Here is a 25,832-nt window from a genome sequence, read left to right as displayed (position 1 = left end):
AACAACTATATCAAAGTAGATAAGTTTAATCATTAGATTTATTCAATTTTGTGATCCAAGGGAAAATCCACAAGTCGGACGGTATCCGTAATAAAAATTTTATGAAAACCCCGAAAACTCTAAAACTGCTGAATTAACAAACAAAGTGAACATTTGTATACCTATAACAAACACAAGCACCTGACGTTAGAAATTTTTTTTTTTACAATAAGATTCCAAGGACTTTGACAATAAAAAGATTTGTCACGGTCGCCATTTTGATTTTTAAGACCGACTTATCTGACACGATTTTCTTCATTTGCGATTCATGCAAAATTATTAGGTGAAAATAAATCCGTTCGCCACTTACTGCTTTTTTGTGTAAACTCGTGCATCACCTACAAGAATTACGATACAACCGTTCCTTTCATTAAACATAGGTAATCACAGATTACAAAGCTCACCGAGACGAGACATCACTCTTATGAGACTTCACCTTTAAGAGACCATCTTTATCATATTAAATGAAAATTATACTTTATGATCTTGGATATTCATGGATTCTGTTTTGACACAATATCGTATATCATCTGTTAAAAAATTGTATGATAATCATATGTTCATTTGTTAATCAATACAATAATATAACATTAAATATTGCATCCTATCATATTTACAACATATATCATATAATACAATAAAATACCATAATAAACAATGATGAGATATGATATTGTAACGTATGATATGACTATTGTATTGTGTTATACGTTATTGTATTTGATCAAATAATACAATATCATTATAAATAAAACAATATAGTATTATAATACAATATCATATTACATAATACATCATAACATTGAAACATATGATATTATATTGTATAATATAGTATGATATTGTATGATACTGTATCATTTTTAATACATAATATGATATTGTATCATATGATACAATATAATTTGAGACTACATTGTATCATATCAAATGATACAATATTATGTGATAAAGTAAAATATTATATAATACAATATCATACTATACATATTGTATCATATGATACAATAATATGTTTTACAATATCATACAATACAATTTCATGTGATGTGATAATATATCATATTATAAACCAATATCATATTATACAATATCGTATGATACAATATTATATAATATTACAGTATCATATTATACAATTTCATGTGATATAATTCTATATTACAGAAACTAATATCATAGTATACAATATCGTATGATACAATATTATAGAATATACAATATTGTATCATAGGATACAATATTATATTTTGCAATATCTTATGTAAAAGCATCATGTGATAAAATAATTAATTAATAATACAATATAATATTATACAATATTGTATCATAATATACATAACCATATCATGATACAATATCATAACATAAAATAAAAAAAAAAAATTGGTACAATATCATATCGTATCATACATCTTCGCTAGCCAAGGGTTTTCGGTCCACTTTGCTCCCCATAAACCCTTGGCGGATTTCATTACGAAAACTCGGTGACAAGCTCCGTTTTATGATTGGCTGCAGCTGCGAGTAGCTGATCCAATCGCAGTGCTTGTAAACATAAACCACATGTGTGATCTTTGGTAAAACATTCGGTGCTTTTAACAAGTTGAGACACAAGTTCTCGAGTACAGTACCTCCCCAAACGATGGTCTAACCAGATCGCTGTCAGGCACGTAGCATCAGGGGGGGCCAGGGGGCCTGCCCCCCCCCCCCCCCCACTTTTTCTCACAGCAACAATTTTTTTTTAAATTTACATATAAAAAAAAAATTATCATGGAGTTGGCCCCCCCACTTTTTTGGGAGGATGTAAAAAATTGATATGAAAATAAGGAAATTAGTGAAGTTATATACTACGCTAGACCCCCCCCCCCCCCCCCCCCCGGATTAGGATTTTGAAGATTTTGAAAATTCCTTCTTCTTTTTTTTCTTGTCAAAATTTTTTGGATGAGTCTGGCCCCCCCCACTTTCAAAAACGATGCTACGTGCCTGGCTGTAAAAACCTATATATTTTACTGGGATTTTACATAGTTTTACAAACTTGTCAAGGCTTGCGTGGTAGTAGCATGGGAAGTAAACATGGCGAATGTAGAAGTTGCATATCCCGTTAGTATATAACGTTCATGCTTATGGTTATTGCTTTTAAAGGTTCAATGAGCTGCGTTTTATTTAATTTCTTTGTTCCGCAGTATTCACGACAACGATACCTGGTTTTATGGCATGAAAGCTTTCATATGAATCGGCGACTTTTTCCCTCCCGGTGCAGGCCCTTACAAAACACTATGAGTAAAACATCCCGTGCTTTCCTTAGGTTATAACTTAATTCGTGTTTAATAACATCGTTAATTATGTTCTGATATTCGGTAGTCAACATGTTTTCAAGTTGTATTAATGCCATAATACTTGTATAATGCGATTAAAATGTAAATATGCAAGGGGCGCAACTCAAGTTGCTCGCTAGATAGCGCCACCACATCACCGAGTTTTCGTAATGAAATCCGCCAAGGGTTTGTGGGGAGCAAAGTGGACCGAAAACCCTTGGCTAGCGAAGATGCGTATCATATAACTTTTTATAATATTACATATGATATTATATTGTGTCATATTAAACAATATTGTTTCATACCAAACAATACTATATCATAGGATTCATGTTATATCATTTATCAACAAACACATCTATCTATCGAGCAGGTTTGATTTCTTTAGCATCCTTGATAATGGAGACCAGGCTCTGCATCTGAAGCAACCTCTGCGTTTCATTTATAATATAGTTAAATCAACTATGCAAGCTATCATCTATAAAACATGTGACCTGTTCCAAAAAAACTAAACCTCATCCAGCATCCGAAACCTATGGCTCAGATTCAGCATTCAAGCCCGTCAGGTGCATCAGTATACACAAGAAATCATATTGACGCAAGCGTCAAATGGGCCGCAAAAATATAATTGTTGTATGAATCATTGGTTGTTTACATAAAAACACACCACAAAGAAGAAAATAAGAGTTGGTTGTACTAATTTTTATGGTAAATTTTAATATACTTTCAGCAAATTGTTTTGAAGTTTAACATTTTACTATTATCATAAAGAATCGATTTCGTTACTGTAAGCATTTCTAACGGAATTTGTATGATCATTGCCACAGTATGAAGTGATGGAGAACACATTGATTTGTACATAACTCTAATACAAAGTTTAACTCATCATTTTTCTCTTGGAGATTATGTATTTCAAACCATTTTGGTTTTTTGGTTGTTGCATTGTATTGAATGAAAACTTAATGCATTAGTTTAATATATGATTTAAAGGGACCTCATAATAAAATAAAAATGGATTAGTTCAAATTTTTCAGTAAATTCAAATTTTCATTTCTGTCATATTCATTTACAAGTAAAACAAAAAATATGTGATATTTTCTAAAAGGCATAACACATATTTCTACATGCAAATTTACTTTTAACTCATAAAAATATGCATAGTATTAATTCTATCAAAAAGAACTATCCCGCAGAAACGCAGTAACAATATTTAAATGTGTATCAAATAACGGACCGCCTTCCGGCGGCCCGTAATAAGACGCATCTCCATGCAAGTTTGGTGAAGTTCAGACCAGTAATAACTAAGATATCATCATCAGAGGGCACTAGCAATTAAAACCTTAACCTGCTCCAGCATCCGCAACCTATGGCTCAGATTCAACACCCATGCCTGTCAGGTGCATCTGTATCATAAGACACACCATCCATTCAAGTTTGGTGAAGTTAGGACCTGTAATAACTAAGATATATTTTTTAGCATCCTTGATAATGGAGATCAAGCTCTGCATCTGAGGCTTCCTCTGTGATTCATTCATACTACAGTTTAATCAACCATGCAAGTTTGAAATAGTACTATTATCTATTAAACATGTGACCTGTTCCAAAAAACTTAACCTCCTCCAGCATCCGAAACCTATGGCTCAGATTCAGCATTCAAACCTGTCAGGTGCATCAGTATCATAAGACGCACCATCAATGCAAGTTTGGTGAAGTTAGGACAAGTAGTAACTAAGATATAATCATCAGAGGGCACCCGTTTCAAAAACTTTAACCAGCTATAAAAACCTTAACCTCCTCCAGCATCCGAAACCTATGGCTCAGATTCAGCATGCAAGCCTGTCTGGTGCATCAGTATCATAAGACGCACCATCAATGGAAGTCTGGTGAAGTTAGGACAAGTAGTAACTAAGATATAATCATCAGAGGGCACCTGCAACAAAAACTTTAACCAGCTCTAAAAACCTTAACCTCCTTCAGCATCTGAAACCTATAGCTCAGATTCAGCACCCAAACCTGCCTGGTGCATCAGTATCATAAGACACACCATCAATGCAAGTTTGGTGAAGTACAGACCAGCAGTAAATTAGATATTGCTATCAACGGGCACCTGCAACAAAAACTTTAACCTGCTCCAAAAACCTTAACCTCCTCCAGCATCCGAAACCTATAGCTCAGATTCAGCACTCAAGCCTGTCTGGTGCATCAGTATCAAAAGACACACCATCAATGCAAGTTTGGTGAAGTACAGACCAGCAGTAAATTAGATATTGCTATCAACGGGCACCTGCAACAAAAACTTTAACCTGGTCCAACAACCTTTACCTCCTCCAGCATCTGAAATTTAGGACTCAGATTCAGCATCCAAGTCTTTCAAGTCCATAAGTAGGTCCAGATGCATCATCCATGCAAGTTTGGTGAAGATAGGACAAGTAATAGCTTAGATACAGGACCTGCAACAAAAACTTTAACCAGGTCCGGACGCCGACGCCGACGCCGAGGGTATAGCATAAGCTCCCCCTGACTTCGTCTCGGTGAGCTAAAAATCATACTCCGAAAATCAGAGACATATATAACAGAGATTGTCAACTCCGCCATTAGCGTGTTAATGTTACGGGACCAACCTTACTTTGAGAACTACAAGACGTGCAACAGCAATCTTGTATAAGTCATTAAATTTGAACCTGATAATGAACATGAACCTGTAAATATTTTGAGCATGTTTTATTTATGAAATGTTTACAAAAACTCTTAATTAGTTTTTAAATTACTTTTTTAAAACTTACTGACTTTTTACAAAGTAATGGTACTGCATTACCTTACTCATGTAATGGAAATGTAATGCATTACTTCAAGAAAATCAAGTAATGGTAATGGTAATTTAATGCCCTAATTCATGAAGTAATGGTATTATAATGCATTATTTTACAATGTAATTCACCCCAAGCCTGATTCCAACTTAGCCGGAAAACATGAACATTAACATTTAACTTGGTTCTTCAATCGATAAGATTGTATATATTATATGATGTATAAGTCTTCCAAAATCTATAATCTATTATAGATTTTGCTTACAATGCATTGTTTAAAATTTAAATTCAGTTTAATCAACTAAAGAGCAACGAACGAGAAGGCAAATTCAGACTTGTTTGTATTTTCTTTGTACAAAATTCCTTTAGAGACGAACAGCAGCCATACCGCAAGTAGACTGGAAGCCAATGAAACACCTATCTAATTTGTAAAACATCTGTGTATAACCCGTCCCGATTTTAACTTCGGCTTGCGCATGAAGTTTGGTAGTATTAAGGTGAAAGATTGTCAAAATAAAATTCACAACTTTTCAAAAATGGCACATTGCGTTTGGGAACTTTAATTTCGATTCCACCATCAACCTCTTCTATTGATTAATGAGCTCGTACACCAACTGGATCGTCAACGGCGCTGTGCATTCAGTTACGTAACTCATTCCACATTTAAACCCAAGAAGAATATTTTGATTAATAAAACTATTTGTTTATTTTCTAAATAGAATTTTGTTTATACACAGAGGACTTAAAAAGATTTAATGCATGTTTTTATAATACATATTTACTGAAATGCATGAAAACTTTCTGCACTATATTCTTACGCGTATACTCAATTCATGTGTTCTACGCGTGCCTTCCGGTTTGAGACTTCGGCTGACAGTAAACCAATAGACGGGGTGACCCCGTCTAAAAATGACTCTATTTGGAGGTTTTGACACGAATACGCCAATTTAAATCAACCTATTACATGTATTTAAAATATTTAAGGGTTACAAACCGATGTTACGTTAAATATACAATGTTTTTAATCATTATTCAAAAAATGATCAGATTTAATGATATTTTAATTTTGCAGTATCTAATCATTCCTCATATGGGCATTTTACACGCCTTATTCATCCATCTTCTTTGTTACTGTTTTTGCTGAGTATCCCTTCGCACCGATTCTATTACATTATTTAATTTTTTTGTAAGAAAATTCGTGTTTCCTAATTTGAAAAGGCGTTATTGAATGAGGGGCCAACTGATGCAGCCTTCTGACACCCGAAAAATGCGAGGACAAATAGGTAACATTATTAATATGAAAGAAAAGCGATGAAGCACATATAACCCAGAGCTCCCACATTATTTGACAAGACTACACATGATGAATATGACAGGACATGCATAAATTACACAAAAATAATTTTTTCTATGTTTTCTTTATTTGTCCCAAAGTTTTTTTTTCTAATTTTATTCAGTGGTTTAAGAGGCGTTGCGCTGACAGAGTATTTCCTAAATTATCCAATATAGGCCACATTCCGGGAGAAATAAGCATTCTGAGAGAATTAATATTACATAAGCAATACACGTCTTTTACCTGCACCCCCATTTAAAAAGGATTGCCATTCTGTGTGCTGAATAGTTTTCAAGAAAAAAACGGTGAAAGATTTTTTTTCAAGACGAACCCGAATAGGGAAAAAAATTTCTTAATCCATCTGTTGATCAACCTTAACAGAATTTGTACTTTCTCATAAAAGAGGCTTCACAGCAATTTACTCCAACTCTCCAAATTATGAGGGAAAAATATGGAACACGAAGTTAAGACAGAAATACCGACACACGATAAAGTGCTTTCTGGTTTCATCGATAGGGGACAATTGAAGAAATAGGAACTTCCTGTTAATATTGTATCTTAATTAACTCAGAGCTTCATATGTGCTTCATGTGGTTTCAAAGGAGTCGCACTGAAAAACTTTTTTTCAGTAACATATTTTTAATGACCAAAGCTTCTTAGTTTTAAAGGGCAAAATTCCCTGAAAAATAATGAAATATAAATTTTCTTCAAGTAACAGACAATTTTTTACCTCACACACAGTCCGGGAGCTTTGACTTTCATCCACAGGATAGTATAATCAACATTAAGCAAAATATTGTGAATTGATAAAAGATAAAAACAATTGTATTCCAGACATGAATTATTTTAGTTCCCTCATTAGTGAATTAGTTTAAAAGCTGCAAGAATAACAATTGAATGTAAACACATTGCAAATACACAAAATATACAAAACAAATTGACAATTTGCTTGTTATTCAATCAAATACATGCGGTAACATTCATAAATCATGACTGGGTAAGACAGAATAGATGTGAGTTCATCTTATATCTATAATATTCAAAGTTCTTGAGGGGAAATACAACAGCAAATGATGAATGATATAATGTCAAATTTACAAATATAGATTTCAATTTTTTCTCATTTATCAAACGGTCTCAGACTACCTCTCTGATATATAATAAGCTCTGGTAGAAGTCTGTCATTAATCTCACTACAACATAGTCCCGCTGAGAAGTCACTTTCATCAAAAGATGATAACTCGGAGGTAGGAATATTCCATACTTTACACACTTCGCACCTTTAAGTAAATGCCCAAAAGAATTTTTTTAAAAGAAAGAAAGTTTGTACAGTTAAATAAGTAGAATGACTTTTGAAATTTGAATTTATCTTACTTGCAGAAATTTGACAGCATTTCAAACATGGTCTCACAGAAGAAAGAAAGTCTTCCAAGGATTTCTGTACAGTTGTCACAGATTCGACACAAGAAGACCTGAGATCAAAATTTTAAATAAGGAATAAGGAATCATTCTTTGAGTATTACGAGGTGATAATTTTGGTCGGGGCGTGATCAAATCCAATAAAGCCCGAAGGGCTTTATGATAGATTTGATCACGCCCCGACCGAAATTATCACCTCATAATATTCAAAGAATGATTCCTTATTACTTATATTTATATAATTTTAAGCCATCGTACGATTAAATATTTAAATATAAATAAGCAAACCCCGCTGGGGCCTCAATTTGGTATCATTTGTATTATAGGTTATATAGTACAAAATCGATACGTAGTGTTATCACAGGCAAAGACACTGGAGAATGTAAATATAAAAGGTTAACTCTACATGTTACATTAAGGTTTCAAAAGTAATATAAGGCATAGATATGCATTCGATTTACTGTCTCATTAGTGAAAGATGAATTATTTCTATTTTGATTAAACATTGAACAAAGTACAAATGTTTGTAAGGTTTTGCTGGCCACCTGTGAAAAAGTAAAATTCCACGAAATATGATTCCTGAACTCTACCTAAAATATTTTTTGTACGAAGAACCAGATTCAATGAGTTGGAACCCATCTCAAAGGGTTCCGATATTATAAAAGACATAAAAACAGTCATGTATAACCTTATACTAAGAAATTCTGTTTCAGATCACTGCGCATCCTTTATCCAACAAGCACTTTATGGGTGGAATATAAGGCAGATAGACAGGGAAAGCAAAACTAGGGTCTACAAAGAGGTCTGTTATGACCTTAACAGTTCAAAAAGAATCTTGATTCAAGGACACTGAACATTCCATACTTACAGAAATTTTTTTGTTAAAGTCTGAGCAAGATAGGGCCATGAAGAGAGGAAACAATGTCTGAGCAAGATAGGGCCATGACGAGAGGAAACAATGACTGAGCAAGATAGGGCCATGAAGAGAGGAAACAGTGTCTGAACAAGATAGGGCCATGAAGAGAGGAAACAGTGTCTGAGCAAGATAGGGCCATGACGAGAGGAAACAGTGTCTGAGCAAGATAGGGCCATGACGAGAGGAAACAGTGTCTGAGTAAGATAGGGCCATGACGAGAGGAAACAGTGTCTGAGCAAGATAGGGCAATGAAGATAGGAAACAGTGTCTGAGTAAGATAGGGCCATGAAGATGTCTGAGCAAGATAGGGCCATGAAGAGAGGAAACAGTGTCTGAACAAGATAGGGCCATGAAGAGAGGAAACAGTGTCTGAGCAAGATAGGGCCATGAAGAGAGGAAACAGTGTCTGAGCAAGATAGGGCCATGACGAGAGGAAACAATGACTGAGCAAGATAGAGCCATGAAGAGAGGAAACAGTGTCTGAGCAAGATAGAGCCATGACGAGAGGAAACAGTGTCTGAGCAAGATAGGGCCATGACGAGAGGAAACAATGTCTGAGCAAGATAGGGCCATGACGAGAGGAAACAATGTCTGAGCAAGATAGAGCCATGAAGAGAGGAAACAGTGTCTGAGCAAGATAGAGCCATGAAGAGAGGAAACAGTGTCTGAGCAAGATAGGGCCATGAAGAGAGGAAACAGTGTCTGAGCAAGATAGGGCCATGACGAGAGGAAACAATGTCTGAGCAAGATAGAGCCATGAAGAGAGGAAACAGAGTCTTAGCAAGGATTTATCACACATCTGCTATGACCTTGATCTTTGACCTAAAACCTTTGTTCAATGTTACTGCACACCCCTTACCCTTTGCTGAAAAGTACTCTGTGGGTAAACTATGAGCCAAATTGGGTTAATGAGGATAGACGATCACAATTGAGTGCCCACAGAGTGAGGTCCTAATAAAAACTGTGAAACTATATTTAACTTATGTGGTAACTATTTCAAAGGGCCTGCTTTTGTAGAGAACATGATGGTGAAGAGAAAATGAGCAAAGATTTTACACAGATATTTGAAAAGAATTATAGTTTTACCCAAAAACACTTTTTGGGTGTGGTATGAGCCTGATTTTGCCAGTGGAAAAGAAAATATGTCAAAGACAAGAATTTAACACAGTGATTTACTATGACAGACCGACTCCCATAGGACAGGGTACTAATCAGGATAAAGAATATACAAGTATAGATTTAAAATCTTGGCATTGGAGTAACCTTAAGCAATAGACAAACACTTAAGAAGATAGGATATCATGGTGAAAGCCAACAACCCCTCTAGCTATGGAACCCATACCCATCTTTTTTAGTGTCTTCTTCCATCCAGTCCCACAGGGTGTGGAAGTCTTTTTCCCTGTCCCCTGTGGACACAATCTCTATCGGTAGGGGCATGATCAAGTCCTCTGTGGAGATAGCTGTATCAGCCAACTGACATCTAAAGGTTTGATTATCATCAACAAATTCACACCTGTATAGAAGGAAAGAAAGGACAATTGGTTTAACATTGTAAAAAATGACAATAGAGTTACTTTTTATACTTCAAAATTACACATTTTTGGAAGGATCTAAGTTGCCTGCCAACAGAAATAAAGATACTAAAGGGCAATAAATTCTAAACTTCAAACTGCTTTAGTGCTTCTTAAAGTGTCATTATTTAGTGCAGATTTATTGTAACTTAAAACATGTAGGTCAGAAAATTTTGCATTAATGTTCATGAAAAGTTAAATTTTGTGGTCATAGTTTATGTACTATTTAAATATTCTGGTTCCTTACCTTGTAACTATTCTTGTTGAAAGTGGAATTTTAGGTACGATATCAACATCAAATTCATAATTCACTGTACAAAATAGACAGAAAAAAGAATATTTATAAAATTGTCATTGTTCCAGTTGATCCTGCTTCTTTTTCACTTTCACTGATCAAATTACTGGTAAAAATTTTTGCTTCCTGGGATGCTTTTATACTTCAATTGAGCACAGTATAAAAATAAAATAAAAAAATAATAATCAATTTTGTATGATTACTATCTAACCATTATCATATAGTAAGGTTATCAAATTACTTAAGCAGATATTACCAATCATATGTAACATTAAGTTTTATATATGTTAAAAATTTAAAAATACTTTACAGAATATAATCATTAGGGTGTCAAAGAAGCAAGATCAACTTTAATTATTACAAGTATTATTACAAAATTATTACAAAAATGAATGTAATTCACTATAGTGTACTAAATTGGGTTACCTTGTGCATCAATTTTAGAGAATCTTATTTCTGTATAGAAATATTAAAAAGAGATAATTAAAATGCATTCAATCATACATACATGCATATTCAATAATTAAACATTAAAAAAATATTCTCAATAAGTTTCGCTTCTTTACACTTTTAACCTTTACATCAGTTATCATTGAATCAGCCTTAAAACAATATGACACCCTTATAGTTAACATTCAGATAAACATTACTGAATATTTTTGGTTGTGTATCAAGCCTCATCATTGGAATTTCCTTCAATTTTTAAAAACTGGCTATTAATCATTTACCTTTTAAAGGCTGGCAATTAGGATCTTCTTCAAAGTATACACACAGGGCTAGAACTTCCTGGGGACTTCCTGTCTACAAACAACAAATACTTAAGTTTAAAATAATGTCCTATACCCAGTCCAATATTTCATCTGTTATTGAACAGCTACTCTGAAGCTGTCCAATAATTTTCTCTCATTGGACAGCTACAGGTAATGTCCGGGGTAAACCGCACTCAAACAATACAATCATTCTGAAAGTATAGCATATGCATAGCATAAGCAATACATGTCCCCTATCGTCAACCCCCAATGTTGAAACAACTGTCGTTTTACATGCTAATTTGAAAAAATTTGATTAAAGATTTTTTTTTAAAAAGGACAAACCCGATCAGTGATGAAAAACAAGTACATGTAGTTTAAAATTAATTCCTTCATCATCTTTGGGTCCATTTGGGTATATTTGGGCCCATTCGGGTAAATAGACGTGTGTTTATCTGTTCATACGTTATCTGTAGGGCATCATTATGACGCTATGCAGAAAGTTTTAAATAAATTTAAAAAACTGGGCTCATCACATTGCAATTTATTATTTCATGTACTGAAAATATAATTCTAATGAATCATGCCTCTTTCCTCCCAATTTTTACTTTACAAGAGGACCACAAGTCTTGACAATCACCTGAGTACCATAGCCCTTAGATGAACCTGTCCGGGAGACTCATGTTTGCATGACTCTTAACTTTTGAAGTTTAAATATAGATTGTCTAGTAATAAAGGTACTCAAACAAATCATTTTATTACATTTAACACTTTTGTTACAGCTATCATATATTACTGGTTGATGTAAGGTATCTGAAATTAAAAAAAACCTTGGTATTATCAATATGCCAACATTATTGGTCTTGCATGTCTGAGCGAAGATTAACACGTATCTCCTTATAGGTATTTGGAATATAATACATTTCAATTTTTAATTGATACTGATATAATGTCTACCAGTCTCTTGAGCAAAGCTGTTGAGTTAGCATGCTGTCCTTCTCTAACACAATCAAGCTTTTTTACTGTCATCATCATCAAACATCACACCTTCAATCCTGTTAATTATTTTCACATAAGACAATGCATAACATTATGAAGACTCCAATAGAATACATACAGTGGAGCCTCAGTTATCCGGACGCTTTCGTTCCCAAGTCCAATCGTCCGGATAGGTGAAGCGTCCGGATATCTGAAATGTGTCTATTGTTGTCATGAATGATAATGTATTTGTATGCAATGGCTCCCAGTGTTGATACTAGGTTTTTTTTGCTTTTCATACCATATAGCAACACATGCTATAGTGAACGTTTTTATGAGATAAAGAACTCTGCTTTATTTCATTATTTTTGTCATGAAATATTAACCGGACAATAATGATAACCGAATCTAGATGAATTCTTTCTGTCCAAGTGTGATATGTGTGTGATACACTGTTGTTCGCAATTTTCCAATTTTTGAAAGTGATTTGGGAAGTCAGTGTATTTATACAAGCTACTCATGAGGGTCTAGCACGTAAAAAAGGTGTGAAACTTAATTGACAGCGGTAATCTTTTGTACTGAGTAGGGTATCATCAAATTTTACCGTCCGGTTAAATGAAGCAAGATTAGTTGTAAATTAGTGTTTTGTGGTAAAAACAGACCGTCCGGATCCGGAACGCGAAATTCCGGATAAATGAGACAAAATAACGTATAAAAAATCTGTTCCCAAATAAAATCGTCCGTAAACTGAAGCGTCCGGTTATCTGGCGTCCGGATATCTGAGGCCCCACTGTACATAAGGAATTTTTAGAAAATGGATTAGTCTTCATAGGACATTGTTTTCAAATAATTATGACAATGCATAACATTATGAAGAGTCCAATAGAATACATATATAAGAAATTTAACAATAAATGGATTAGTCTTCAGTGAATATAACAGCAGATGACATTTATTGATAAACAATTTAAACTTTAAAAGATCAAGTATCAACAGGATCATACCAATGCAGAGCTGACAATAACAGGAAGAGATGATCATTTGATATCTGTTAAATGTGATACAGGCTTTTCTGATTGGTTGAAAACAAGGGTGCACCTATTGATTAAATTCATGTATTTTTAACATTTTATTGACGGTAAAACAATGGTATTGCATTGACAAGGCGTTACGTCAAAATTATACACAAGTATTCTGTTTGCATTTATAATAATCAAGGAATGGTAATTGTATCCATCAACAAAGGTTTGTGATAATTTACAAAAATGATGTCATACAATAACTACATAGGGCTGCAAATTTTTAGGTCAACTCAACCGTTCCGTGGATTTTTATGGTCAATTGCATGAATAAAGACTTATGGCTGTATGCAAAAAATGAAGCTGGGGGGCAAATGTTCTCTATTGCAACAATATCAAATTTTGTCTTAAATTTGGAAAATGACTCGGGAACTGTTTAACATTTTCACAAAGACAAGTGTATCAAATCAAGTGTTCCAACCTCTATTCTTCAGATGGCTTTAACTCTTTCACGAAAAAAGAATAGGTATTATTAATGAAAAAAGAATACCATGATTAAAATTCTTAAAAAGAAATGTGCCATCGATGACATTTAAAACAATCAATGCTGTCAGATAGACAACTGAATTTCTTTGCAATATTGCATCATTTTCAAGATATAAATTAGTCATAAATGAATTAGATTTTGTTACTGATGACAAGGAGTGGTTTGATAGAATTTCTCTGAGTCAAGACATCAGAAATGGTTATATGCAAAGGGAGAACAATCTAAATCTCAATAACTCTGCATCAGCTGGAGCCCAATTTGTTTTCATTTTTGTTGAGAATTCCTACGCACCGTTTCTATTGCATTATTTCAATTTTTGGTTGTAAGAAAATTCACATTTCATAGTTTGAAAAGGTGTTATTAAATACTTTTAATTATAAGAAATGAATTCAAGAAAAAAAATTTATCAAAATTTCATACGAAAAAATGACCATCAATGCTAAACTTTGCTATATGAGAACAAAAATAGGAGTATAACTTTTACCATTCTGAGTCTGTGGACTGTTTTTAATACTGTTTTGTATTTCTTTAGGACACTGTAGTAAGTCTTTAAATCACCTGTAAATAATGAAACAGATTTTTTTTACATTAATTAATTCAAATGCTGTTATAGTTTCAGCATTTTATTTTTAATGTCAGATTTTTAGTCATATTAATCGAATCCTTTTCACTTTATCTACAGTATGTATGATACACACTTACAAATTGATGAGCTCGTATTGTCTGCATCTTGATATTGATCATCAAGATATGTTTCAGCTTGAACCTTCAATCTACACAACAAAAAAAGAATCATTATGGATCTCAATTTCATCATTAATGAAAATATGAATAAAGATGAATAGTCTTATAAATACTGAAGTTCGGTTTCAAGAGTATGGAACTGTGTGGCTAATGATCCTATCAATACAATATGTTTTTAGAAATTACACTTCAATTGACTTTCGATTCACAGATCAACTCAACAATGAAACCCAAGATAATTAGTATTTAATTAATATTGATGAAAACCAATGTATTCAATATGATACATAGAAATTTGCTTCAGCCAGTGTATTTCAACAAGAGGCCTACAGACTCAGCCTACAGTATCACATTGCAACAATGAAATAGTGTTAGTTTTTTTTACTAATCAAAGTCTTTCAAACTGTAAAGTATAAAAAAAAATTGTGACTATACGTGGCCACTAAGTTTTGATATTTACCAGGGATGTTTACACTAATGGAATGTGCAATACATGTATCTACATTCACCCTATTAACTTCCAAACTATCACGCAAGCCTTGACAAGTTTTAAGACCTCCTTTCAATTCCAGTAAAATATTTAGTTTTTGGATAAAATTATTTATTACCCCTTGTTACCAAAACTAGGGATAGCTTTTAGACAATTGTTTAATCATGTTGCCAAATGTTTAGATATAAACATCAATTTTTACATAGTCTCAATAATGAGGTAAAATTCACTGGCTTGTGGATCTTAGACAGTCTGTCTAATTATGATCAGATATGAAATATAAAGTGCAACTAGCAATTCTAAATTAATTTCGAAATGCTTTTTAAAGGTATTGATATGTCACTGATATTTACATAGAATTGATCTTTTAATGTTAACCAGTGATTATTCTCTATTTTTAAAAATGGACCTGTGGTGTTTACATTGGGAAAGTCAATTAATACAGTTTTGGTCAATTGGGAGAAACTAATATCCTTGTATATATCATTTGGCTAATAAGTAAATTATATAGAACTGCTTAATTCCATCTTTTGAACATTGCATTATTATTTTTTAGTGTTATTCTCTTTAACTTTTAGAAAATCATATTCAGTTAATTTAAAGATTCAATTGGGGAAAAATCTGTATTTTCAAGGGGATAGGTTCGAAATTTGGATCTGAAAGGGCTGTAGAAAAATCATAGGTAAGTGCCGAATGGAGTAAACAAAGAAGGCTAAATCATATAAAAATTACTTACTTTTCTAGGCTCAAGATAGATTTTTCAAGTTCTTTAACATTACTGTGTCCTTTTGCCTTGTTGTTAGGAAGGAGAGTAGAAATGGCTTCAGTATGGAAAAAGTGTGAGTCAGTAGTAGGTTGTATAATCATGCATATCTGAAAAAAATTAAAACCCATCATAATAAAGTGAGCAAGAACCTGTCCAAGAAATGAGCAAGAGTTATGCTGCATAAAACATGTGAAGCTATCAGTATTTAAAATTACCGTTTCAGTAGAGTACATTTTTTAATACATTTTTGAATACATATTTCAAATTACAGTTTCTGTAGAGTACATTTTTGGTTCAACTGATATCCCAACACCTGCCTTTTCATCTGTGGCTGATGTGATTAACATATAGTAGAACCTGGCTTTGTCCCTGATGTCTGTGTCTCTGTAGTGTGTCATTAAGTAAAACAACAAGTCCCCCATCTCTGCAAGTCAAATATTAAAAAAAAATTAGTAATAGCAAAGCTCAAAGGACAAGCAATTTTGATTCATTATAAACATAATTTGTTATATCTCATAGGTGTATAATACTTTTTTTTTAAATTATGGGATATGAAACTAGGAGTGTTGTATGTGTAAAGGACTATATTTGGTATGTTTACATTTCTGCCCCTATTTTAACCATTTTTTAAATAGTGTCGTATAAAAATCAAATCTCCATAAATCATTGTATTGAGGATGCCTATCACTTTAATCTTGATTTTAGTCATCATTACTCATTCACTGTTCATCTATGTCGTCATCTAGATGACCTAATTTTTGCAATTTTGCAAAAAAAATCAAAATATTGTCATTTTTTTCTTTATATTTTGCATTCGGAAGTAATGAGCGCAGGTCTGCTCAAGTACGATTTTAACGTATGTTTTTCATTTTATACTTATTCACATCATACTCAAAAATGGTAATTGATCAAGCCTGCGCTCGATGTTTCCCAGTCAAAAAATCATCCGAAAACACCCTTCTTTTTCTACAAAGAAATCAATTTATCAAAATAATACAATTTTCATCTACCTTCTGACATCACTGTGGTTATAACCTTTTACACACTTATTTTCAATATGATTTCAACTATCTGCCACCTTATTTTCAAAGATCTTTAAAAAACTTAAATTTTTTAAATAAAAAAAATGCATAATACTGCACATAGTCCTTTGTTATAAGAGTGCTTGTTATAACAGTTACTGTGTTTCACTGTGGTGTGTTCCCAAGTGCTAAAACAGATGACCCATTACCATACAATAAATATTGAAGGATTTTAATGCAAATTATACATTTATATAATTATAATGTTGCTTATTGTTATCAATTGAATCAAAATTGCCTATTGTCTCGAGGAACAACCTTATGTATTTACATTTTTTGTGTCTTTGTCTGTGTTAACACTACAAATCAATTTTGTTATGTATAGTCCAATACAGTTCATTAATGACGCAAAGTCAAAAATTTAACATTTAATTAAACAATAGCTAAAAATTATACAAATATAACTTGATGAAATTTATTTGCAAATTATATTCATTGATTTTAAGAACGGAAACAAATTTCAAAATTATTTACATCTTTGGCTTTTGTACATAGCAATATCATAATTTTGTCAAAATATTGCTAAAATCAGCACTTCAAGTTTTGTACTTTTTGATTCTAAATTTTAACAAAATGTGATGGCACATTAAAAATTCTCAATGAATTTGTTTTTTTAATTTCATATATCAAGCTTAACATCTGTTTTATAACTTTTAAAAAATTTCATGGCCACTTTCTTGGTAATCAAGGGAGATACTACAATCGGAATCACCCCTACCCCTTATTCTGGAATTATGAGTTTTTGTGACAATTTCTTTTTTGAACCATCAAAAAAGTAATACATTCTCAAGATTTATTAATTAACATGAACAAAAATTGAAAATGTTAAATTTTTCCCAACTCATGTTGTGAAAATGACTACTTTTGAGTCGTAAAGTATGGGGAAAAGATCTATCAAATCATGTTTGACGTCATAATGGATAAATAATATCATAGCATCATACAATCAAATCAATTATGATGTTATAATAGAGTTAGCACATCAAAGCATCATTGCAATGTTAGTCACGTGATCAGTGTCCTGTTACCCCTTAAATAAATAAAGGAAACTGAGTGACCCAGGTGACCAAAATATTTGAAAACCAATGCTGTCAAATAACAGTCCTTTACCTACATACAGGTCTCTTGTTCCATGGCATACTAAGATGTTTTGACAGACAGATAAAATGGCAATCCCTAATTTCCAGCTTCCTTCATCTACACTGAGAGAATTTTCCGCTAGGTAAGACAGGAACCTCACAGTACCCTGAATGAATAAAACAAAGGAATAAGATAGTACTTGATACTGCCGTGAAATTTGTGAATCTCTTCAAACAAATGAAGTGAATAAATGCATTTTTTTTAACATAATTTATGTTTTGATTTAATTGTTTGTGAGCTGCTAAACTTAGTTAAATTCAACCACATTAATTAATTTCAATGATATTTATATTCAACTTCTGTAGAAAAGAAAAAGATACACAACTCTTGTTGTAAAACCCATAAGAATTAGATATTTTGCCCTTGAGAGACTATCTAAAGTATCAATTTTTGTTGACTAAATTGCAATTATGTCTGCAACATTATATCATTGCAAGCACATGCTGAGTTAATCACTATGATTAAACCCCATAAGTATTTTAAGAACTAACCTTTATTTTATGCTAGTACTGGTATACATTTTATTACTATATCATCATGTACTGGTATAAGACCCTACCTGTGGTACTATTTCTGACTGCAGGGATGCCCTCTTCAATACTTGCAGGTAAAAATAGCAATATTGTGCAGCCTGTTGCTGAGGGGTATTAATAACTTGTTGATGAAGAAGTTGCAGAATCTCCAAATAAACAGGACTAAGGAAAAAGCAAAGACATCTTCTGAGTAATTATCTTATGTTTGATGTATTTCATATCGGCAATTTTCTCCACTATTTGGGCCTTTAACTTCTTATTTTGAGAGCACAACTTGTAAGATAAATTAGGACTAAAATCTGGGGGAAAAAATTGACAAACACTTATGTACACAACATGTGGGATGCTTTTAGACTACAATCTGGGGAGAAATTCTAAATTTTTATAAAACGTGTAGTCCTAACCTTGATTATAATCCTTTAAATGCACAAGTATTTTGTTACCAGGTATTTATTTCAGTCTAAGGAATATGCATTGCAATAAAAGCTATTCACAAATTAAAAAAAATTATTCACAAACATTTTCCCTCTATGACTAAAAAAATCCAACTATGAAATCAAATTCAAAATCAGCTGAATAGACAAAATTCAAAAAAAATCCCATACCTTTCAGGAGTCATCTCCCTTAAGCTCTCTATGAAATCCAAAGCCTGAGGAATAAAGAATGGGAACCCGGATATCAGTCCACGCAAAAATCTGACAACGAAATCAAAGCAGTATGTAAGCAAACACACACAGAGAGCAGTACAATTTTTTGTCCATTAGCTGTTAGAAAGCACCGTCTAAATCAAATGTCAGTTTATCTAAAACCTGTCAGTCAACATTTTAATATCATACCAAACATTCTGAAGATAAGACTCAACAGAATAGTAAAAAAAATTGATAATGGATAAAGATTTATCAGTCATTCATTGCATACAAAAAAGATTTTTTTATTTTTATTTTTTTCCTCTTTAGATCCCAGTTTAATTCTACATGCATTATAATTGTCTTTGAACATAAAATTAAATTAGATCCTTACATTTTGGTATACACTGTACATGTATGGTAATAAGTTTTAGTACCTGTTGATATCTTGGGAAAAAGACTTGCTGCAATGGCGTCGATACATTGAAAATAAAGCTCGAAACAAAGCTTTAGCAGCCCTCTGACTTCCAGTGTGCCAGACCAATTTATGTAGATATCCCACTCCACCTAACAACATGGCAGCAGCCTGACCTGTAAACATGTTCCTAATTGTATGGCTTCATTATTACTAGTTCATGCTCTTCACAAACGAGAATATGGTTTATAAATTGACAGTACTTTATAAATAGCAATCTGCATCGATCTTCTAACTTTATAATACATGTACATGTACAAGTAAATATGCTATATCTTGATCTGTGTTCAACAAATCTTGCAGTATGTGATAAAGTTATTACCATTTTCCTCTTTTACCAGTGATGGAAAACAGAAATTTAGAAGTGCCAGCTTGGCAAGTTGGCAGTCAATGGGATCAAAAGCACTAGGGAAAAAGACAAGCTGCTGGTCATCTTTAATTCTGATGCAAGACTCGTGTTTATCCAACTGCACCTGTATGATATACCAGGGTACAAGCAAAGACAGGCTTATAAGAACTCTTCTTACAATTTTTCTCGGATTTTATTTTCTTCAAGGCAACTAATTTTTTTTGGTTTATCTATTAATATATTAAAGTATTTTCCTAATTTCATTTCAGCCGGCATTTCCTTTTGTTTAATTTTCAGGTTGTAAAACATACTTTTCATAACTTGATCTTGAGCAGCCTATTTTAACATTTACTTAAAAATACTTTTGCATATGCATACATCATTTGCTTTAACAATAATGATTTCATGATACAGATCTTATCAATAAATATTATAATTAAAATGCACAAAATTTGCTGGCAAAATATGACAGAATTTGCAAATTAGCATATGTCATTTATCCCTGCAGTAAGAACTATATCTTTTATCTGAGGGTCAGTGAACTTTTATGTTGTACACAGCTTTCCCTTACATTGGATAAGCTCTCTATCCAGTGACAGTAGAAAAGTCTCTGGGCTGGGGTAAGGGAGGGGTGATTCAGTCCTGCCAGTATTCTGTTTTGAAGCTGTCTCTCCTCAATATCAGTCAGAACCTCCTTCTCAAACTCATTCTGTTCAAAATATTCACAATTTTAAACTTTTGCATCTGACAGACATTCATGTAAGAGGACTGTGTAGTGTACAACAGCTAGTACATGTATTGAAAAATTTGTTTTTTGGGGGGTCAACAATTCAGTATTCAACCTTGATACAGATGATCAAAACATTTAAACAAGGACAAGAAAGTGTTTTATATATTTTCATTTTGGCTTTCCATTACAAAGTTCTTTGATAGAAGTACAAATGTATTTAGAATATTGATTACCTTCTAAAAATCATATAAATGTTAATCATTCCCATTGGTTATTACTATAACACATCATAAAAACTATTTAAAAGTTATCAATTATGTTCACTGACCTGTATAAATACCACTAAGTGAAGTAATGGTGTATCAAATGTTGACATGTGATGAAGCATCATGGGTTTAAAAATCTAGGGTAAACACAAGAAATTAACATCAAATTTAAATTGTCTTCATGGAAAAATAAACTTCAGCAAAAAAATTGATTTTGGAGACTTACAGTGGCAGAAATTTCATGGTAATTCTTTACAATATTCACAAGATCTAGCACAATGTGCCACAGTCCTCCCTGGGAGAAGAGTGAGGTATTGTCCATTATCTGGGACACCAGCTGCCTGTACTCAGAGGAATCATGGGCCACAACTCTGTCCACCTCCTACAAATGTCCAAAAAATCATATTGATTGATTTTTAATTTCACTATGGGCCAATGTGTCATTTACAAAAACTTTCCAATTTTTCATTGTGAAGGATTGAACACCAAGATTACAACTTACATTAAACTAAATCAATACTTTAGACTGATATTGATAGAGATGTCTTATAATGGTCACTTTTTTTTATTAATGATAAAAGATATTGTTATTACATACACATACCCTGTCCTCTGATCTAATATCATCAGGGGCACTAAAATAAAGAAATAAAAACTTGGGTTAAAAAAATAATTCAAAGAATTCTTGTACAGTGTACTAAAACATAAAAATGTAACAAATACATTTGCATACAATAAATGCTGCATATTAGTTGTATATTTCAGGCTGATGTATATCTGTCAAGATAATGGATGCTTTTAATAAGGCATTGAACCATACCTGATTCCATTCTGAAGAATTTGTGTGACTAGCATCACATAATCTTCATACACACTTGTTCTTTCCTGTCTCATCAACTTTATCAGCGAGTCCTTCTCCTTCCATAGCAATCCCTGACAACAGGTTAAAATAAATCATGCATTACACTCTCCTATAGACCCAGTTCAAGTGGTTGGTGGTTGTCTAAGAAACTTAGTGTTAAAGTTAAAAATATTTTTTTTAAAAATTTACTGATCCTGGCTGATAAAAAACAGATTTGTCAACAGCATTAAGGCCATCCTTAAAAAAATGCTTGCTTGGAATTGCCACCTGGTGGTCTCTAGACCCAGGAGGGAGGGAGGGAATTTATTTTTATTTTTCAAACTTGAAGTTTAACTTATTAAAAATTTGTAAAAAAAAAATATCCATATAAAAAAAAGTTCTGTATTTTTTGCTAATGAAATTTTATCAGCAGGGGGTATTTCAATGAGACGGGAGGCAATTCCAAAAAACAATTATAATTTTATTCTGGCCTTGTCATTGATCTAAATAAAAACAAGCACTTTGAAGTATCATTTACTGTTTCTCGTGTAATCTGCATTTTGTATCTAAAACCAAAATATGACTTCTATCAGTACAAATATTCTTCATATCCAAAGAAAACTCAATCATCCTCTATATGAATAAAACATGTGATAATGTAACATGAATATGCATGATAAGAGTTGAATGACGAGACAATTGACTTCTTACTGCTTTGCTATCCTCTAACTGCAGTAGGCATTGACAAGCAGTGGAACGTAGAGGCCGATTTTCTGTCATGTTAATACCATTACAAACAATGGCAAGAAGAGTCTGTACAACAGACTGACAAGTCTCTGTTTCCTGTAAAATATTCCTCTATAGATATTTTCTTTATTTATTTGTGAGTTTTAAAAGTTTAACAATAAATCTCACTGGCTTAAAACTTCTATATTTTGAATCTATAAAGTCAAAATTCTAATTCTTAATGCTTTTGATAAAATGCAAACCTAAAAGATGCCACTTCATGTAAACAGAATTCACTCCCCAAAAATATATTCAATGTCCAAGTCAGTGGTATTCACATTAATGATTCTTATAACTTTTCTTTAAATCATGACTATTGTATGTTCCATATTAATACTGCCAGAACCTTCATATTACATGAAATTCATACCAACTGGTCATAGAGAACAAGTATTGTAGTTAAAGTTGTTAGAATCTGGCAGGAAACATTGACATCTCTGCCTCTCTTTATCAACTGATGAAACACATCTAGCAGCGACTCCACAATTTGGTCAATGCTATCAAAGATAAATAAATGAAATTCTCCTTAATAATTTTGGAAGGAAAATAATGTACTGGCAAAATACCAATTCTCACCGAGTACCATTTCTTGTCAGTGCATATTGTTACATCACTATATCAACAAGTAAAATTACGCATGAAAAAATGATGTTACAATGCACTGGCGAAAAATGTACTTTGCGAGAACTGGTCCAAGGCCAGTACTGATTGACATATGTACATGTATATTTTCAGGGCCGTCAATCTCTTTTAAATGGGTCTGATAAACGGACCCTTCCCAATTGGGAAAAACCCCCCAAATTCCCAATTTAATACCAAAAATGTTGATAATTTTCCCAATTGAGAGGGATTCAGTCCCTGTACTAAAAAGGTGCTGTGACAGCCCTGATATTGTAACAGGATGCATGGGAGATATATTGATGGACCAGGATCAAACCAGGGCCGCCTGAATCTCTAATCAGGTGCTCTACAAACTGAGCTTCTGGCGCCAGTATTCGAATCAATCTGACCATCACAATACACTATGTAATCTGACCGTCACAATATACAATGTTAATCAAATATTTTAATTAAAGAATAATTAAATTAAGCTCAAAGCAATCTTAATAATATTTTATAAATCTTATGATAGATAGGTAAACCTTGTCCCTGTTTAAGTACTGGCGAGGGTAGTGGAAAGAAAGAGGTGGGGTGGGGATGACTTGGTTCGGGGTTCGCATACTGCCTCCGTTCGTAAGTTTACGACGCTCAGAACGAGCGACTATCAATATCTCGCTAATTTATTGCTTACTTTGAACTCTGGACGCCTGCCTGCTGACTAAATTCTTCTATTAAAACCAACTGCTCCAATTTTGTTTTTTCATCCGCAGTTTCCTTATATAACAGCTGTAAAAATTAATTCTTGCTATTAATATTTTTATAGATACGTAGCAGACGATTCTAGACAGGAATTCTCGATTATTATTTTAGAATGCAAACATGTAGAAAGACAACAAAAGTATAACATCTACGTACCTTAATAACGTCAAAAACATAATAGTTGTCATCAAATAATTTCTCACATGTTCCAGAAGAAACAATTTGTCTGCTTTTGTTTAGGAAATCCTCCCACTCCGACATTTTGTGAATTAGTAACTCGTACATAGACTTACTCGGTTTGATTTCTTCGTAAAGTCGGTTTCGTACGGCGGGCCGTTTTAGTATTTAATTTATCAATATTCTTTTCTCTTTTTTTTAAGAATGCAGGACATTTGTGGGGTTGTTGTTTTTTTGGTTTGGTGTTTGTTTGTTTTGTTTTTTGGGGTTTTTTTTCGGGGGGGGGGGGGGGAATAAGTGTCACTTGTTACAGCTACATGTATCTCCGGGGAAGTTTCTTAAATATTGGATAATTCCTTTTTCTTAAATTCTAAAAATAAAAAGGACTGGTTTAGTAAATGGATAAAAAATCATTGTCATCCATACAAAAATCTTGCTCTTATTTAAGTATATATACTCTCTTCCCATCAGAAATACAGGGACATACAATACTTATGTTTACACCAGTATTCTAAGCCTCTGTGCACGTATCTCTTTACTCCTGCTTTGAAAATAAGTTTTAAAAGGATTATTTTTAAAAATCCTTAATCAGTAAAATATTTTTTTTTGGGGGGGGGGGTCTATAGAATTTTAATTTTAAACTGCTTAAATTAAATAAAACTACTTTACCTAATATGAGAAAATGAAAAAAAAAATTCCTATGATGCATTTTCAAGAGTTTATTCATTCAATGAATATCCTTTTGGTACATTTGTGTACATTTAACATGGCTGTCATTTATGAATTATAAACATTGCATGTGAAACACTCTATTCCAGGAGAAAATATCCGGACATGAAATTGAAGAAAAGTACAAATTAATTAAACAAATTGTAAAAGCCCAGATTGCAAACAGGGCCACTGGTTATTTCATTAAATAATACTTTCAGGATATTTTTAACTTGAAATAAAATTTCTCATGCCAGATATATCAATATAAGCTAACTTGCAGTACGCAACACACAGTAGGAATAATTATATCAAAATGAAATCATACAAAGAGAATCACCATCTTCAATTCTTGTTCAGCATCACGCTGAAAAAAAAACCCAGGTGTTTTCTATGGAGGAGCCCTGGCAAATTACACTTCATAAGCAACTAAATCATCAGTTTTGATATTACAAAACAACACTAAACATGGCATGAAACAGACTATCAATTGCTCTGGAAGAAGATTCCACTTAAACTTACCATCTTGAGGATTTTATGACTAATAAAACCATGCTTTATATAAACGGTATTTAAACTAAGCAATTTTACATGAATCACAGAATAAAGGAATAGAACTCACTTATAAAAGAGGCTATTGTTACAATTATGGCCAATGAGCTGAACATATTACAGACACATGTATCTAAATATGTTAGTCTCTCTCATTCTACTTGCAACATTCATGTTCGAATAGCACAAAAATACTGTTAAGTCCAACTCACAAAGATAA

At 32.8% G+C, this 25,832-nt stretch overlaps 1 protein-coding gene across 4 annotated transcripts; it reads right to left on the bottom strand.

Annotated features, from left to right (window-relative positions):
• Window positions 1-6,560: 6,560 nt before the first annotated feature.
• Window positions 6,561-24,471, bottom strand: LOC105329256 (AP-5 complex subunit beta-1). 4 transcript variants are annotated; one of them, XM_034469560.2, is made up of 24 exons: window positions 24,332-24,471; window positions 24,108-24,202; window positions 23,187-23,313; window positions 22,742-22,873; window positions 22,010-22,122; window positions 21,794-21,824; window positions 21,416-21,571; window positions 21,252-21,326; window positions 20,765-20,902; window positions 20,167-20,317; window positions 19,807-19,960; window positions 19,349-19,438; window positions 18,770-18,905; window positions 18,181-18,316; window positions 16,306-16,412; window positions 15,959-16,095; window positions 14,691-14,761; window positions 14,473-14,546; window positions 11,424-11,496; window positions 11,122-11,151; window positions 10,648-10,711; window positions 10,172-10,342; window positions 7,869-7,966; window positions 6,561-7,774 (listed from the first exon to the last, which is right to left on the bottom strand). In XM_034469560.2, the coding sequence occupies exons 1-24, from the start codon at window positions 24,458-24,460 to the stop codon at window positions 7,632-7,634; spliced, it is 2,631 nt and encodes an 876-aa protein (XP_034325451.2). In that variant the 5' UTR covers window positions 24,461-24,471; the 3' UTR covers window positions 6,561-7,631. The 4 variants fall into 4 exon arrangements, 2 of the variants coding, with proteins under 2 accessions (XP_034325451.2, XP_065943878.1); XR_010714718.1 differs by lacking the exons at window positions 6,561-7,774; window positions 7,869-7,966; window positions 10,172-10,342; window positions 10,648-10,711; window positions 11,122-11,151 and adding exons at window positions 12,402-12,499; window positions 13,427-13,520 and having other exon boundaries at window positions 11,424-12,257; XR_010714717.1 differs by lacking the exons at window positions 6,561-7,774; window positions 7,869-7,966; window positions 10,172-10,342; window positions 10,648-10,711; window positions 11,122-11,151 and adding exons at window positions 12,402-12,499; window positions 13,427-13,520.
• Window positions 24,472-25,832: the final 1,361 nt, after the last annotated feature.

This window comes from Magallana gigas, chromosome 6 (genome assembly GCF_963853765.1).
Source record: "Magallana gigas chromosome 6, xbMagGiga1.1, whole genome shotgun sequence".
NCBI classification, from domain to species: domain Eukaryota; kingdom Metazoa; phylum Mollusca; class Bivalvia; order Ostreida; family Ostreidae; genus Magallana; species Magallana gigas.
The sequence above is the reverse complement of the archived record's forward strand: the minus strand, read 5'-3'. Positions and strand labels throughout refer to the sequence as shown.